Source organism: Furipterus horrens, unplaced genomic scaffold (genome assembly GCF_987537825.1).
Source record: "Furipterus horrens unplaced genomic scaffold, mFurHor1.1.pri manual_scaffold_6, whole genome shotgun sequence".
Taxonomy (NCBI): domain Eukaryota; kingdom Metazoa; phylum Chordata; class Mammalia; order Chiroptera; family Furipteridae; genus Furipterus; species Furipterus horrens.
In genome coordinates, this window is record NW_028327176.1 from 16,157,133 (window position 1) to 16,172,986 (window position 15,854).

Below are 15,854 nucleotides of genomic sequence, written 5' to 3' on the forward strand. Positions count from 1 at the left end.
CAAAGTTTTTTACATCTCCCCTGCTACCCAGAGTCCTACCCTTAGCCACTTCCTTCATCTAACTCACGCACACCAAGACAATATTTCCCCTCTCCTAAATCAACACAGGTCGAGATACCAGACAGCTAGGGACAGCCCCTTTCCTCCAAAGTCCACCAGAAATATTCAAACTAGTTAATCCAAGGGTGTTTACCCTGCACTGCCTTGTCTTTCTCACTTAATAAAGATTGTGGCCTACCTCTTACCCTTGTTTCTCTCTGCCTTCTGACCTACACTGGTGCTCCTCACAGTGGTCCTGTGGGCAAGCTATGCCTCTCATTTCTAGGGGGACTGTAACATTAAACTTTTCTTTCAATGGCATTGACCTCTCCATGTTGTCACTCAGTCACCTTTATAAGTTAAGATTCAGGCATAAGTCAGTACGCTGTTCAATTTCTGATGTGGTCTGGGGCTTAGAGACTGGAATTTGAGATTCGATAGTCATCAGCATTTAGATAATATATTAGTTTGTAGTATGACAAACTGGGTATCTTAAAAAACAGAACTTCATTATCTTACAATTCTGGATACTAGAAGTCCAAGATCAAGGTGTCAGCAAGATTGATTGGTTCCTTCTGAGGGCTATGAAGGAGGCTCTCTCCTATGCCTCTCCACTAGTTTCTGGTGCTCTGCTGGCAATCTTTGGCCTTCCTTGGCATGTGGAAGCTTCACCCGACCTCTGCCTGCATCTTCACATGCCATTCTCTGTGTGTGTATGTGTTCGTCCACAATTTTATATGGATACTAGTCATTAATTTAGGAAACCACCCTACTCCAGTAGGACATCATCTTTACTAATTATATCTGCAGTGACTCTACTTCCAAAGATTACATTCTGAGGTATCGGGGCTTAGGGATTAAACATGTAAGTCTTGAGGGTGCAGTTTAACCCATAATGCAGAGTGATGGAAGGTACATGAACCGATGGGAAGTGAGGAAAACTGCCCAGAGGAATGCTGAAGCATGAAGAAAACCAAGAAGAAATGACCATAGAGAGAGAAATGGTGTTGCTGAAACCAATGAATACCATGATCCAAGGAGGCAGTATCCATCAATGTCCATCCCAGAAAAGAGGACAGGATGACCTTGGCGAGAGTGGGTTTGTTGTGACGGATGCTGATGGGAAGCAGCTGATGGAGAGAGAGATGAAGATTCCAGAGAGATAAGAAATTGTTTATTCAAAGAACTAAGTCCTGCCCTGGCTGGGTAGGTCAGGTGGTTAGAGCATCATTCCAATACACCAAGGTTTCGATGGACCAGGGCACATGCAAGAATCAACCAATGAGTGCATGGATAGGTGGAACAACCAACTGATATGTCTCTCTCTCAAGTCAATCAGAAAAGAAGAAGAGAACTAAGTCCTTGGGCCAATGGATGAGGATATAGTATGGAGCCTTGGTGGAGGAACTGAGCACTGTGACAGAAGTAGGACGCTCCATTTTGACCACAGAGCTACAGCCACACTCTGCAACACTGTGTGTGACAAACAACTGCCATCATCATCCTTGAGATGATACTTTTCCCAGACCAACTCACACCTCCATGTTTCGTATGGAGCCACTTCTCAATGATGTGCAGTCACAGACACACAATGACACTGTCACTGGAAACCAGCAATCACAGCTGTCACTTGAGTATCTCAACTCAGGAAGGGTTCACCCAGATACCTACTAACACACATGACACCAACATCCTCCGGTACCATCACACATCAGTCAGTCATACATGGTCATACTCTTTCAAGCTCATACTGTCACACTGGACAGACAGCCACACAAAATACTGCCTACTCTGTCACAAGTTCCTCAAGCACACAGCCGCATACACAAAGGACAACCACACATATTAGCAGTGAGTTAAGTTCTATCTTGTCATATACATCTGGGTCCCTGCAGGCAGTGGCACCCACAGCATCACCACAGCTAAACACGCTTCTAATTCACAGCAGCCTCGTCATCTGCCTTTGTCTCTCTGTCTCTGTCTGTCTCTGTCTCAGACACACCCGCGCGCGCACACACACTCTCTCGAGGGGACCGCGGGGAGGAAGACTGGTGGAGGCTGCGGAGGGCCGGATTCCCGGGTTCAGCGGGTCAGGGCGGGGCAGCTGCCCTGCCCTCGGGCTGGCGTCCGGACTCTGCCCGGCCCAGGGCGGCGGCTGCAGCCGAGAGGGCGACGTGGAGCGGCCACGTGGAGCTGCCCCGGAGAGGGCTGGGCGACGAGGAGCTTGGCGCACAGCCCCCGAGTGACACCGAAGCCGCCCCCAGCCGGAGCCTCACCGCGCTGCCGCAGGTGCGTCCGAGCCCAGCCCCGGGCCGGCGGGCTGGGGGCGGCCCGGGACCCTCACCCAGCCCGCCGGGTTCGCGCCGCGCCGCCCCGGGGGCGGGCCCGCGGGGCCTAGGCGGCATCCTGGCCTCTCGGTCTGGATGCTGCAGGCGCCGTCCCTCTGCATCCCCTTCGGCTCGGCTGGAACGCGGCTGCTGCGGAGGCCCTCGCCTCCCGGCACCTCTCGTAAGAACAGAGGTCACCGAGAGCAGGTAGAGGAAGCAGTGGAAAGCCTGGGCTCCCTCTGTGTGACGATGTCTCACAGTTATCCAAGTGCTTTTCCCTCCCGTTGTCTCAGTGGTCGCTCTGACAGCCCTGGGGAGAAGGCGGCTGGCAGGAGTTTCATCCTCATTTGACAGATGAAGAAAAGGGGGGCGGGGAATCCGAGGTTATCGCAAGTGGCAGGATGGAGCCCAGCTCTCCGGTGTGGGACCGGTTTGGCTGTATAGCCACTGCCTGTTCTCTTGGGCTGGAGGTGGGGGATGGGGATTGGGGGGTTGTGTGTGTGTGGGGTGGGGTGCTGGGAGGCACAGGAGCCACCGGAGAGAGAAATTAAGCGAGAGGATGCTTGGAGGAAATTTTTGCCCGGGGGCGGGGGGTGGTGGGGAAGTTATGCAAGATAAAAAGCCCCTGCCACATCTAGAGTCTCTGAACTACTCAAGGAGCATCTGCTCGCTGCCAGCCATTTAGCCTACGGTATCCCCTGACATCCTCCCCGTGCCCCTGAGACAGATACTGCTATGTCGCCTTGTATAACTGACTCGGAAGTCATGCAGCATCATTTCATCTGTTCATTAGAAGTGAGTCGTTGAATCCAGCTCATATACGAGGAAAGGTGAATTAGACTTGAGCTTTTGTGGGACGGGGGTGTCAAAGAATTTGTAGAACTGCTTTTCAAACCAGCAGAGTTGGTGGCCTCACGAGTGAACAGGCTAGTGAGATCTGATGGTTGCTTCCCCTCTGTGCCTGGAGGTATTCTTTGTCCCCTTTTAGAAGACAACTGCCAGTGGATGACATATGAAGCCTGAGTAATAGGTTTTGACAGCTCTGAGGGATTTAAATTACTGCAGTGCCTCCTGTTGGCCTAGGTCCTGGCGGTAAACAGATGGGGAGGAGAAAGTAAATAGTATTCAGGTGGGGAGACCAGGATGTTCAGTCTGTGTGAAGCCACTGCTGAGCAGTCTAGGAAAACTTCTGGAAGGAAAAAGGCCAGGCATTGTGCTTTACATATCTTGTCTCGCTGAGCCCAGGAGAGGTTACAGGTGGATTACTTGGAACACAGAAGTCACAGCTAATGCGTTGCAGAGTCTGGATTTGAAGTTAGGCAGCCTGAGGTTGGGACCCAAACTCTTGGTCTATGCCACCTACTACTTAGCAATTCTGTGTTTCTCTGTCTTTCTTTTAATCATTGTTTTAACATTTGTATCTTTTCCTATTCTTTTTTAAAGTATGTTTCATTGATTATCCCATTATGCTTGTCCCAATTTCTTTTCCCTTTGCTCCCCTCCACCCAGTAACCCTCTTCCCTCCAGGAATCCCATCCCCCTTAGTTCATGTTCATGGGTCGTGCATATAAGTTCTTTGGCTTCACCTTTTGCTATATTATTCTTAACTTCCCCCTGTCTGTTTTGTACCAACTGATTATGCTTCTTAATCTCTGTACCATTTCCCCATTTTGCCCCCTTCCAGTTGATAACCCTCCTAATAATTCCCATACCTATGATTCTGTTTCTATTCTGGTTGTATGCTTAGTTTGTTTTTGTTTTTACTTTTTAGGTTCTGTTGTTGATGGTTCTGAGTTTGTTGTCATTTTAATGTTCATAGTTTCGATTCTCTTTTTCTTAAATTAGTCCCGTTAACATTTTATATAATAAGGGCTTGGTGATGATGAACTCCTTTAGCTTTCCCTTGTCTGGGAAGCACTTTATCTGCCCTTTCATTCTAAATGATAGCTTTGCTGGGTAGAGGAATCTTGGTTGTAGGTCCTTGCTTTTCATCACCTTGAATACTTCTTTCCAGTCCCTTCTTGCCTGCAAAGTTTCTTTTGTGAAATCAGATAATAGTCTTATAGAACACTTTGTAGGTAACTCTCTTCTTTTCTCTTGCTGCTTTTAAGATTCTCTCTTTATCATGAACCTTTGACATTTTAATTATGATGTGTCTTGGTCTGGTCCGCTTTGGGTCTAGCTTCTTTGGGACTCTCTGTGTTTTCTGGACTTGTATGTCTAGTTCCTCCATCAAATTTGTGGAGTTTTCCTTCATTATTTTTCATACACATTTTCAATTTGTTGCTCTTCCTCTTCTCCTTCTGGCACCCTTATGATTGGGATGTTGGCACATTTAAAGTTGTCCCAGAGGTTCCTAAGCCTCTCCTCATTGTTTTCCAATTCTTGTTTCTTCATTCTGTGCTGGTTGACTGGTTTTTTCTTCCTTATGTTCCAAATCACTGATTTGAATCCCGGTTTCTTTCCCTTCACCAATGGTTTTGTGCAGATTTTCCTTTGTTTCACTTAGTGTAGCCTTCACTTCTTCCCTTCTGTGTTTGCCATACTCAAGCATATCTGTCAAGGGTGTGAGTACCTTTATCACCAGTGTTTTGAACTCTGTGTCTGTTAGGTTGGCTGTCTTCTTGTTGCTTAGTTCTCCCACTGGAACCTCTTTTCAGCCATACTTCTCTGTCTCCTCAAGTTGACAGTCTCCTATGTTTGCCTCTGTGTCTTAGGTAGAGCAGTCGCACCTGTTACATTGTAAGGGGCGGAGTCTTAGGTATTCCTCAGTGTAGGGTGCCCTGTTTCACCAGGTTGTGTTGCTGTATATGGGGGAGGGGTCTGAGAGGAAACAATGTGGCTTGTTCAGCATGCGCCCCTTTTCTAGGCATTTCTTCCACTTCCTTTTGGAACTGGCAGCTCTCTAGCTGTTGTCATGGTTGTGGTTCCCAGAGTGGATGGGTTTGTGGACATTGTAGGACTGTGGGGGCCTCTAACCAATGGATTCTGCTGAGAGAATGGGAGTTTCTTTTTCCACCCCAACTCCCACTGGTTTTCACAGTCAGAAGCAAGGAAACTTTATTTCCCCCAGGGCTGGAACTGCAAACTGCGTGGTCTGGTCTGGGGCTGGGATTGCTCCCCAGGTGTCCCTTCCAACTTTTATAGTGTGACTGTGCTTTCTGCTGGTCAGCCAAAGCCACTATTGCCACTGCCACTGCCCCCTCCACACCATGTCCTCTCCACCCCAGTTCCATCCCTCCTGTCAGGATGAGTATTTCTTCTTTATATCTTTGTTTGTTGGACTTGCACGCAGCCCGATTTTCTGAAACTTCTGGTTGAGTCTAGTTTTGAGGTAGCTGTAGTCCTTTTCAGTTGTGGATGGAGATACAGCGTGTCTACCTACACCTCCATCTTGGCTGAAAGTCCCTTTTCTTATTTTTGTATTTGCAAGCTTTAAGGAAAAAAGTAATTCTACTCTATATTACTGCATAAAGTTGTGCCTCACATATAGTAGGTCATTAATAAATTTTAGAGAAACAAATACCATGTAGCCTTATTCTACAAACTTATATTTACAATTTCCTATCCTATGATGTTCGCCCTCCTGGTCTTTGTCACCAAAGGTCTTAACTTCTGCTGGTGCTTCCCCTGGTGTCCTCTGTGGCATCCAGTTCCATGATCCATACCCTTTGGCATTCTCCTTCTGGCCAGCTGGCCCTCTCAGCCATTATGTGCCCCTCCTTCCACTTTGGAGCTGGAATCTTCAGCTGGACCCTGCATCCCCACTCCTCAGACCAGTAGCACTGAATACAAAGAACTGAGTGAGATGGCCATGCACCTAGACCCTCCTTCAGCCATTGCTTCCTGACCACACAGGCATGCTTATCGGCAGAGCCTTCTGTAATTCTTCTGGATTGGGCACATACATGCAGTTCTAGAATTTCCACTTGGTCTCCTTGGGCTTTCTATGGAGATTCTGTCTTCAAGATCCTGTTGAGGCCCAGATGGTGGTGGTAAGCTCCCCCCTACTGAGAATCCCGGTAATCTTTAACCCTACTGCATTTCTACCAGTCTATTTCTCTCATTTGTCTTCTTGAACTTGATTTATCATATCTTTCATGATACAGAAGTTTAAACTTTTGACAGGCTCAAATCTGTCCATTTTTCCTTTAACATCTATGAGTTTGAAAATCTTGCCCTGGCTGGTGTGGCTCAGTGGATTGAGCGCCAGCCTGCAAACCAAAAGGTTCCTGGTTCAATTCCCAGTCAGGGTCCATGCCTGGATTGCGGGCCAGGTCCCCAGTTGGGGGCCTGTGAGAGGTAACCAATAGCTATATCTCTCTCACATCAATGTTTCTCTCCCTCTCTTTCTTCCTCCCTTCTCCTCTCTCTAAAAATAAAAGAAAGAAAGAAAGAAAGAAAGAAAATTTAAAGAAAATCTTACCATGTTTAATGGCTCTGTCATAGAATATGATTTGCTTAGCTATTGCCTAAATGTTCCTCCAAGTTGTTTACATTTCTTTGATGAATATTGATAGCATAGCTATAAACACTCTTATAATGAACTTCTTTTCCATTTATATTTTTCTTTATGTAATCTCCAGGATGATATTGTTGGATCAATTTCACGGTAATTAATACACTTTTCCAGATTGCCCTCTAGAACAGTTAAGGTTTATAATTCCTCAAACAATATAGGTTAATACTTACTGATTCTTTAATTGCTTTAATGATTATTGGACTATTAAAATTTCCTTTCTTTGCATCAGTTTTGCTTCTAGCTTTTCTAGGAAATTGGCTGTATCTGCTCAGTTTTCAAATTTCTTCTATTTCTGTAGTCACGTTCCCATTTTCATTCCTAATATTGTTTATTGTGCCTTTTTACATTGTTCTAAATGAAAATTGTCAGAAGTTTGTCTATTTTATTAGTCCTTTTAAAGAAATACCATTGTTTTGCTTTGTTGTTCCTCTCTATTGTATTTTTCATTTCTGCTATATTTTATTATTTCCTTTCTTTTAATTTCTTTAAGTTTATTCTGCTTTACTAGCTTCTTGAATTGAAAGCTTAACTCATGAACTTTTGCTTTTCTTGTATTATAAGCTTTTAAGTCAATCCATTTTTCCCTCTAGTACTGCTCTAGCTATATGTCTTGTTTTGATACGTATTTTCCTAATATTATTTAATTCTAAGTATATAACAAGTTCTGTTATCTTCTTTGGTCCATATGGAAGTGTGCCTTTTAAATTTCCATATATATGAAATTTTTCATACCAGTCTTGTTGATTTCTAATGTAATTGCATTTTAGTAATATAACATAATGTGAGACTAATTCTTTGATATCCATTAATCCATACTCTCTGGCATACTACTTGTCAGTTCTTATACATATTCTGCATGTGTTGAGAATATGTATATGCTAAGTGATTGAAGTGGGGTTCTGTATTTTTCCATTAGCTCAGGATTATTGAATGTTTTATTCAATTTTCTACACTCTTACTAATTTTTAGTGTGCTTAATCTTTCAATTACTGAATGAGATATGTTAAATTCTCCCACCATAATTACAGATTAGATTTTTCTCCCAACAATTATGCCAGGGATTTTTTTTTTAAGACTTTACTTTTTCTGAGGGCAGTTTTAGGTTCACAGCAAAATTGAGAGGAAGGTACAGCTATTTCCCATTTACTCCCTGCACCCATGCGTACATAACTTCCCCCATTATCATCATCCCCACCACAGTGGTGCATGAGGAACTGGTGAACCTATCCTGGTCATAATCATCCGAAGTCCACAGTGTACCTTAGGGTTCACTTTTGGTGTTGTATATTCTATGTGTCTGGACAAATGTATAATGACCTGTACTCATCATTATAGTATCACAGAGTCTTTTCACTGCCTTCAAAATCCGTACGCCACCTATTCATCTCTTCCACCCCCAACCCCTGATCTTTTTACTGTCTCCATAGTTTTGCCTTTTTCCATATGTCATATAGTTAGAATCATACAGTGTGTATCCTTTTCAGATTGGCTTCTTTCATTTAGTTATATGCATTTAATGTTCCTCCATGTCTTTTCTTTGCTTGATAGGTCATTTCTTTTCAGTGCTGAATGATATTCTATTCTCTGGTTACACCGCAGTTTATTTACCCATCCACCTATTGAAGGACATCTTGGTTGCTCTTAAGTTCTGGTAATTATGAATAAAGCTGGTATAAATATCTGTGTGCAAATTTTTGTTTAGACATAAGTTTTCAGCTCTTTTGGGTAAGTACCAAGGAGCGCAATTGCTGGGTTATACAGTAAGAATATGTTTAGTTTTGTATGAAACTGCCTACGTGGCTTCCAAAGTGGCTGAACCATTTTGCATTCCCACCAGCAATGAATGAGAGTTCCTGTTTCCCCACATTCTTGCTAGCATTTGGTATTGTCAGCATCCTGGATTTTGGCTATTCCAATAGGTGTATAGTGTTATACCAGATTCTCTGTGTCTGTAATTAGATACATACAAGTTCAGAATTACATCTTCCTAAGGAATTACACATCTGTGCACTTTGAAATGATACTTTTATCTATATAACACCTTTCTTCTTAAATTCTAGTCTAATAATGTCATTAAAGCTACACCAGTGTTCTCTGTGTCTAGTATTGCTTTATATATCCTTCTTCCTTTTTTTTTTTTTGCTTTCAATCATTCTTTGTCTTTATTTTTTAGGTTAGTCTATTGAAAATTGCATATAACTGTATTTTATTTTATATACACTTTAATAATCTAGTTCCTGATGAATTTATACAATTTATATTTATTATGATTACTGATATATTTGAATCAATTTTACCACATTATTTCATGCTTTCTACTTGTCTTCCTTTTTATTTTATATTTTTAGTTTCTTTTTTCTCTTTTCCTGACTTCCTTTGAATTGATTTCTTTTTAAAATTCCATTCTCTTTATTCTGTGCTGATTTGAGGTCATGTATTCTATTTCTACTTATTTAGTGGCTATCCTTAAACTTTTTGTATATTTAACAAAGTTGATCAGTAAGTCTATTCTCTTCCCAAACAACCATTGTCACTTTATATCTTATTGTAGTCTAATGTTATAGTGCAATCCACCTTTTTCCCCCTCATATATTATCATAACTAGTATAGTTTGGGACCCTAACAGGATCATTTTTCTTTTTCCTGAAATAGATCCCTTAGAATTTTTTAAAGGATTCACAATAAGAATTATTAAAAAAATTTTTTTTGTATTTTTTCCATTACCATTTAGTCTCCTTATATCTGCCTCCTCCCTATAATTTTTTTTTTAAATGAAGAAATAGTGGTAAATTCTCTAATATGTTTATCTAAACATGTTTTTGTTTCACGTAATTCCTGAAAGTTAATTTTGCTGAGAATAGAATTCTAGAATGGCAAATTCCACCCCCCTCTTCCCTTCTCAACAAATTAAAATAATATATTACTATATTTGGGTATCACTGTTACTGTCAATCTAATTACTCTTCCTTTTTAGGTGACTTGTCTTTTCTGACTGCTTTTAAGACCATCTCTTTTCCTTGGTGTTCTCTGGATTCACAAAAGCTCTAGGTATGTCTGTTTATTTAATCTGTCCAGAATTGTTAGGTTTCCTGGACTGAAATACCAGTGTTTTGCAGCATATAGGAAAATCTCAACTGTTATTTCTTCAAATGCTGTTTCTATCCAATTTTCTCTATTATCTCCTCCATCCTCCAAGCCACTTAACCTTTAAAAAATATTTTTTATGTCTTTGACTCAGTGGACTTGTGGGGGCTCAGAGCTAGTCACTTCTCTGGTATGCGGGTTGTTTTGAGCTAAGGGCAACTTTAGCTGCAGCTCAGGAGACACTTCTGCCCCTCCCTTGACTACCTGGAAAAATTTGAATTAGGGTCCTTGATCATAATGAGAGAGTATCAGAGATAACTTCTTTTGACCTGTCTATAGGGCAGGACAGACTTCTATTTACTAAACATCTGCTCTTCTTATCCTGCAATGATCCTACCTCCTCCCTAGCTCAGATAGTCTTATATGCCTGATCTCCTTTTCTGTCTCTGAACCTCCCTCCCATGCGTGTGGGGTCTCTAACTCTCTCATGCATGTGAAGTTCCCATACATATGTACGTATTAAATTTGGTTATTTTCTCTTGCTAGTCCATCTCATGTCTATTTGATTATTAAACTAGCTAGAAGAACCTAAAGGGCAGGGGAAATTTTGTTCCTCCCCCACAAACTGTATTCTGGATAATTTATTCAGATCCATTTTCCAGTTCATTAATTCTCACATCATCTGTTTAGCCCATTCATTGCATTTTTAAACCAACCTTTCCTTTATATTTGTATGTTATATTTGGTTCATCTTCACATCTACTAGTTGTTTTTCTGCTTTTATTCCTTTCTTATAGCTTAAAGCTTCTCTTTAATTTCTTAAAACATTTTAAATGTTCTTTATATTCTGTGTATGATAATTACAATGTCTTTAGTCTTTGCAAGTCTGGTTTTGCCTGCTATTGTTTAGCTGGCTCTTATTCACAGTACCTTATTTTCTTGTATGTTTATGACTTTTGGCTGTGAGTTCATGCTCCTTGGAACTTTACCTATGGAACTTCTTTGATCCCTGGATTGGAGTTGTGTTCCTTCAACAAGGTGTACAATTTTTCTGTCACTTAACTGGGGTTACTATCAACCAGGTACCACTTCAAAAGAAATGACCTGCTCTCTAGGTTCTTGAACCACAGAGGTAGCATTAACTTGGCCTCGAACCCACAGTGGAGCAGGCTTATTACAAATTCTCAGGGAAGATCTTTTTCTCCTTTCTACCCAGCACCAAAGTCAAATAAGCATGACTGTTGCCCTTCTTCAGGGTGAATTTACTTTTTGTTCACCCATAGGCTGAGATTTGAGCTGTTTAAATCTCAGCTTTATGTAGGTCGTCTCCTATTAGTATCCTTGCATTGCTTGGGCCCCAGCTTTCTCTCTGGTCTCCTCTATTGCACAAAGCACTCAAACTTATAGGTCCAGTTCACTGGGGTTTGGTTTGCTGAATACTCTTAAGGCAAGAGCCAACTTCAAGCTGACTTTTCCTTGGGATTACTGGTTTCACTGTTTTTGTACTGAGAATTTCTTATTTTCTTGCCAACTCATTGCATTTGAAAAGATACTTTCTATTTTTATCCAGCTCTGGAGTTACTTTCACTGGGACATTTACTAGCATACTCGCAGACATGGAGGCCTGGATGTTTTGCTAGTCCACTCTTTTACTGAAGGGTGTCCACTGTGGTGGGACCTCCGAGGGCCCACAGTTACTATCTCAGTTCCAGCAGCCTCCCTGCATGGACCCAAGACCTTGTCTTCTCTCCTGGGTGCAGCAAATAAAGCATAAGGAACTATGTTGCCAGCCAATGTTTGTGAACACCTTTGGGGCAGCTGTGGCTTCAAAACCCATTTAGCCTCTAGGGATTGTGCACCAACTGTGTAGACTCTATATCCTTTGGAGTCAGTGTATGCATGGAAAACTGAAAACACAGTTCCCAGGACTTCCGTGTTTTGCTGCTCCTTCCTCGGGGCAGCTCTGCTGGCACAGTGACAGCCACGTTCCCACATGTGTCTTCCTGTCAACCAGATGCTCGTTGCTCTTCTGCATCTCTTAGGAAGCTGACGTCTACCCTTGCAGTGGTTCTGAACGTTGTCAGGGTCATGGAACTCTTTGAGAATCTGCTGGAAGCTCTGAACCTTTCTCTGGGAAAATTCAGTGCCAGCCAGCAGGCCAGGCACCAGTCAGAGGGCTCCTCACCCTCTGCCTAGACGCAGCACCCAACAACTTGTCTCCCTAGAGATGGGCATGGGGTCTCAGGCCTCAGGCTTGGTGGGCATCTGCTTCCTCAGGAACTCACATGGTCTGTACACACACCAGGACTAATCAGAAACCTTCACACTCTGTTTTTGACTGAGCCTCTCTATTTGACTGTTTTCATATAATCAAGTGACTGTGTTGCCAATGGGCCTACACGAGGTAGGTCTAAGGGGAAGTTTTCATTTTTGCCTTCATATTGAGATCTGATTTCCTATTTGGACTTAATAAATAGAAGTTCTTGGGCCACTGATGGTTTGACCCTGGTGTGTTGTGTTTTCAATCCCTTACCTGAGTTTAGACCTAGTACAAGGAGTCCGAGCCTCTTTTGATTTGTTCTTCGGTGAGATTTTAATAAATACAAACTAACAATCTTCCTCTCTGTTTAAGTCTTGGTCTTTTGTGACTCTCTGCGCTTCTAATTTGGCCTTTTCCTTAACCGTTCTGAGCTAGCTTCCATCTATAAAACTAGTGGACTGAACTAGATCAGACATACTTAACCTGCACTCCTCTGAGCACCTCAGGGCTGCAGGGCAAGGGAACAGGGTGTGGGGTGGGGCTCCTGCCCACAGCCCCACTTCTGCCAGGTCTCTGTGCACATCATGCTCTGAATCTGGAGTAAAATTTATTTTGAGCAGAGCACCACGAGGGCTCACTGATGTCCCTGTGTTCTGTCGCCTGGGATGCAGGTGAAGGCAGAGACAGAAGATGTTCCTGTGTAGCCCACTGATCTCCATTCTGTGGCAGACAGCCTCCCCTCTGACTCCCTAACTCTGCTCCTAGGAAAGATGTTACCCATCCCAGTCCCAGGAAGGATGTTACCTTTGATGAGAATGTCAGTGCTGCTGCTGCTGCTGCCCCTGAGTCAGGCTGCTCCCAAGGATGGAGCCACGAGGTAATGGGATTCAGAGGTCAGGGCCATGGGCAGGGAGCAAGGAGGGTCCCTGGAGAATCCAGGCTGGGGTGGGCCCCTCTGGGAGGCAGGTTAGGGTGTACGCTTCCTAACCTCTGTGTCTCTGCCCACCCCCCTCACCCTCTCTGCCTCGATGGGCAGGCAGTATGAGTTTGCTGGGCTCATTGGGAGCCAGGAGCTCAGTTCCAGTGAGGTGTGAAGCACAGGGGAAAAGCTATGGGCCATGGAAAAGGCTATAGTCCTCTTATCAAAACCTGAGTGTGTGCCATTGCTGGTGTGGCTCAGTGGACTGAGTGCCAACCTGTGAACTGAAAGATCACTGGTTCGATTCCCAGTCAGGGCACATGCCTGGGTTGCGGGCCAAGTCCGTGGTTGGGGTGCGTGAGAGGCAACTGATTGATGAATCTCTTACACATGGATGTTTCTCTCCCTCTCTTTCTCCCTACCTCCCCCTCTCTAAAAATAAATAAATAATAAATAAATAAATAAAATATATAAAAAAGGGGGAAAAAAAAAAAGACCTGAGCTTGGGAGCTCCAAAGAAACAGAGGTCATTGGCAGATCATCTGCACTTTCTTTGACTGCCTTTCTTGTACTGATGCAATGTGCATGCCAGGTGGGGTAGGGGACAGACACAGGAACAGCAAGGGCTGGCAGCAGTGACCAAACTTGCTGCAGCAGCTTTTGCCAGCTCGCTGGCATCACGGATCGGGGTTGACTCGGGCAAACAGGTGGCCTTGTCCAGAACTGAGAGCAAACCTGGAGCTTTACGACTGACAAAGAGACCCTGAGCAGATTGAAACTCCAAAACCAACATGTATGCCCTCAGCTTGGGGAAAAAAAGGAGTCCAGTTTATGTCACGGTGTAAATCGGCCCTGTATCGAATTGGGGGGTGCCACTGAACTCAGCCAGTCACCTGCCCTGTGGCTCCAGCATCCAAGTAGAACTGTGGCCACACTCTGCATTGTCCTGGCCCTGGCTGCGCTGTTTTCTTGGGTCTCAAACTTGCATCAATAAGTGTTGCCTCATAGATATTTTATGGGGGGTTTCACTTACCACTCAGCTTAGAATCTGCAAACACAGAATCTGCGGGAGTATGGTTCTGCTTCTGAGGAGACCCAAAGGGCCTCCTCCCCACAAGGTTCTGGGGAATTTGGGAGGGCAACCCCCTTTGGGTCTGGGAGAGAGAACTGTGCCAGGAATTGGGGGTGGAAGGCTGGTAAGCTGGACCCTCGGGAAAGCTCTTTCTAAGTCTGGTCCCCCCTCCCTTCTCCAGGCTGGACTCTGAGGTGCAGCAGCAGCCCCTATCCAACCCCTTCCAGCCAGGCCAGGAGCAGCTCCGGTGAGTAGGCTGGGCTGGGGGCCTGAGAATCAGGCCTGAGGCTGCGGACTGGCCTCTCATGGGCTAACTTCCCACTTTTCTGTCAGACTTCTACAGAGCTACCTAAAGGGACTAGAGAGGATGGAAGAGGAGCCGGAGCACATGAACCGGGAGCAGGGTGAGGGGCTGGGCTGATGGGGCCAGTGGGCAGATGGCTCAGGGCAGCCAGACCTGAGAATGACCTTGGGCCATCCTGTTGCCTCCTGCCTCCTCCACCTGTCCCTCTGTCGCCTCTTCTGATCCAGCTTCTTTCCCTTAGTTCTGCTCTACCTCTTTGCCCTCCATGACTATGACCAGAGTGGACAGCTGGATGGCCTGGAGCTCTTGTCCATGTTGACAGCAGCTCTGGCCCCTGGAGCTGCTGACTCTGCTACCACCAACCCAGTAAGCCCTGCTGGATGGGGACCCCTTTCCCATGAAGGAGACCCAGCTCTCTGGGGCCTTGGCCTTTTTCATCATGACTCTTTTGGTGAAGCCCACATGACAGGGATGGGGGCGAGGGGGTGTTGGGAGGGTCAGGGCTCCAGGAACCATCTCTGGTCACTGTAGACCCCAGAGCAACTGTGCTTCCACAGGTGGTCCTGCTAGTGGATGAGGTACTCGAGACTCAGGACCTGAATGGGGATGGACTCATGACGCCTGCGGAGCTCATCAACTTTCCAGGAGAGGCCCCAAGGCCCTCAGAGCACAAAGAGCCCCTGGAGCCACAAGATTTGGGGCAACAGTCCCAGTTAGCTAAAAGCCCATCAAGACAAGAAGCACAGGAAGCCCTGGGTCCCAGAGAAGAAGCTGGGGGACAGGTGGAGGCCAGAAAGGAGTCCTTGGAGCCTGTACAGGAGGCTGGAGGAAAAGCCCCAGGCCCTGGCGGGGAGGCTGGAGGACAGGCAGAGGCCAGGGACACTGGAAAGAAAGCAGAAGAGCTTCCAGGAAAAACACTGGAGTCTAAGGACAACCCAAATGAGTTTGAGGTCCACGCGATACACCTGGAGAATGAGGAGATATAAACCTTGAGAATACAGGTTTGCACCCCTCGAAGTCTCAGTGCTAGAACATAAGCTCCAAAGGGTGGGGCGTGTATGTTGGGACAAGGACCACCTTTGTGTCCCCTTCCTGGTCCCATTAAGTGGCAGGTCTTTCTGTGCAGCTCATGGAGACCCTAAGTTGAGAGGTAGTTTTAGGGTCCAGACAACCAATAAAGGACTGAATGAAGTCATCCTCCTGGGCCATCTGTCTACTGGTCCAGCCTGGTCCAGACCTCAGGGAGACAGGGGGTTGGGGACTGGACAGGCCTCCTGGGGAGCAGGGATTCAGCTGTTCCAGCTTTCCCAGATGATGCTGAGCCGCA

General features: G+C 45.0%; 1 protein-coding gene across 3 annotated transcripts; it reads left to right on the top strand.

Annotated features, from left to right (window-relative positions):
* Positions 1-2,116: 2,116 nt before the first annotated feature.
* CGREF1 (cell growth regulator with EF-hand domain 1) lies at positions 2,117-15,722 on the top strand. 3 transcript variants are annotated; one of them, XM_090281042.1, is made up of 7 exons: positions 2,117-2,328; positions 9,863-9,936; positions 12,998-13,109; positions 14,405-14,470; positions 14,557-14,627; positions 14,769-14,893; positions 15,085-15,722. In XM_090281042.1, the coding sequence occupies exons 3-7, from the start codon at positions 13,003-13,005 to the stop codon at positions 15,511-15,513; spliced, it is 798 nt and encodes a 265-aa protein (XP_090137168.1). In that variant the 5' UTR covers positions 2,117-2,328; positions 9,863-9,936; positions 12,998-13,002; the 3' UTR covers positions 15,514-15,722. The 3 variants fall into 3 exon arrangements, with proteins under 3 accessions (XP_090137168.1, XP_090137167.1, XP_090137169.1); XM_090281041.1 differs by lacking the exon at positions 9,863-9,936 and having other exon boundaries at positions 2,119-2,328; XM_090281043.1 differs by lacking the exons at positions 2,117-2,328; positions 9,863-9,936 and adding an exon at positions 3,541-3,695.
* Positions 15,723-15,854: the final 132 nt, after the last annotated feature.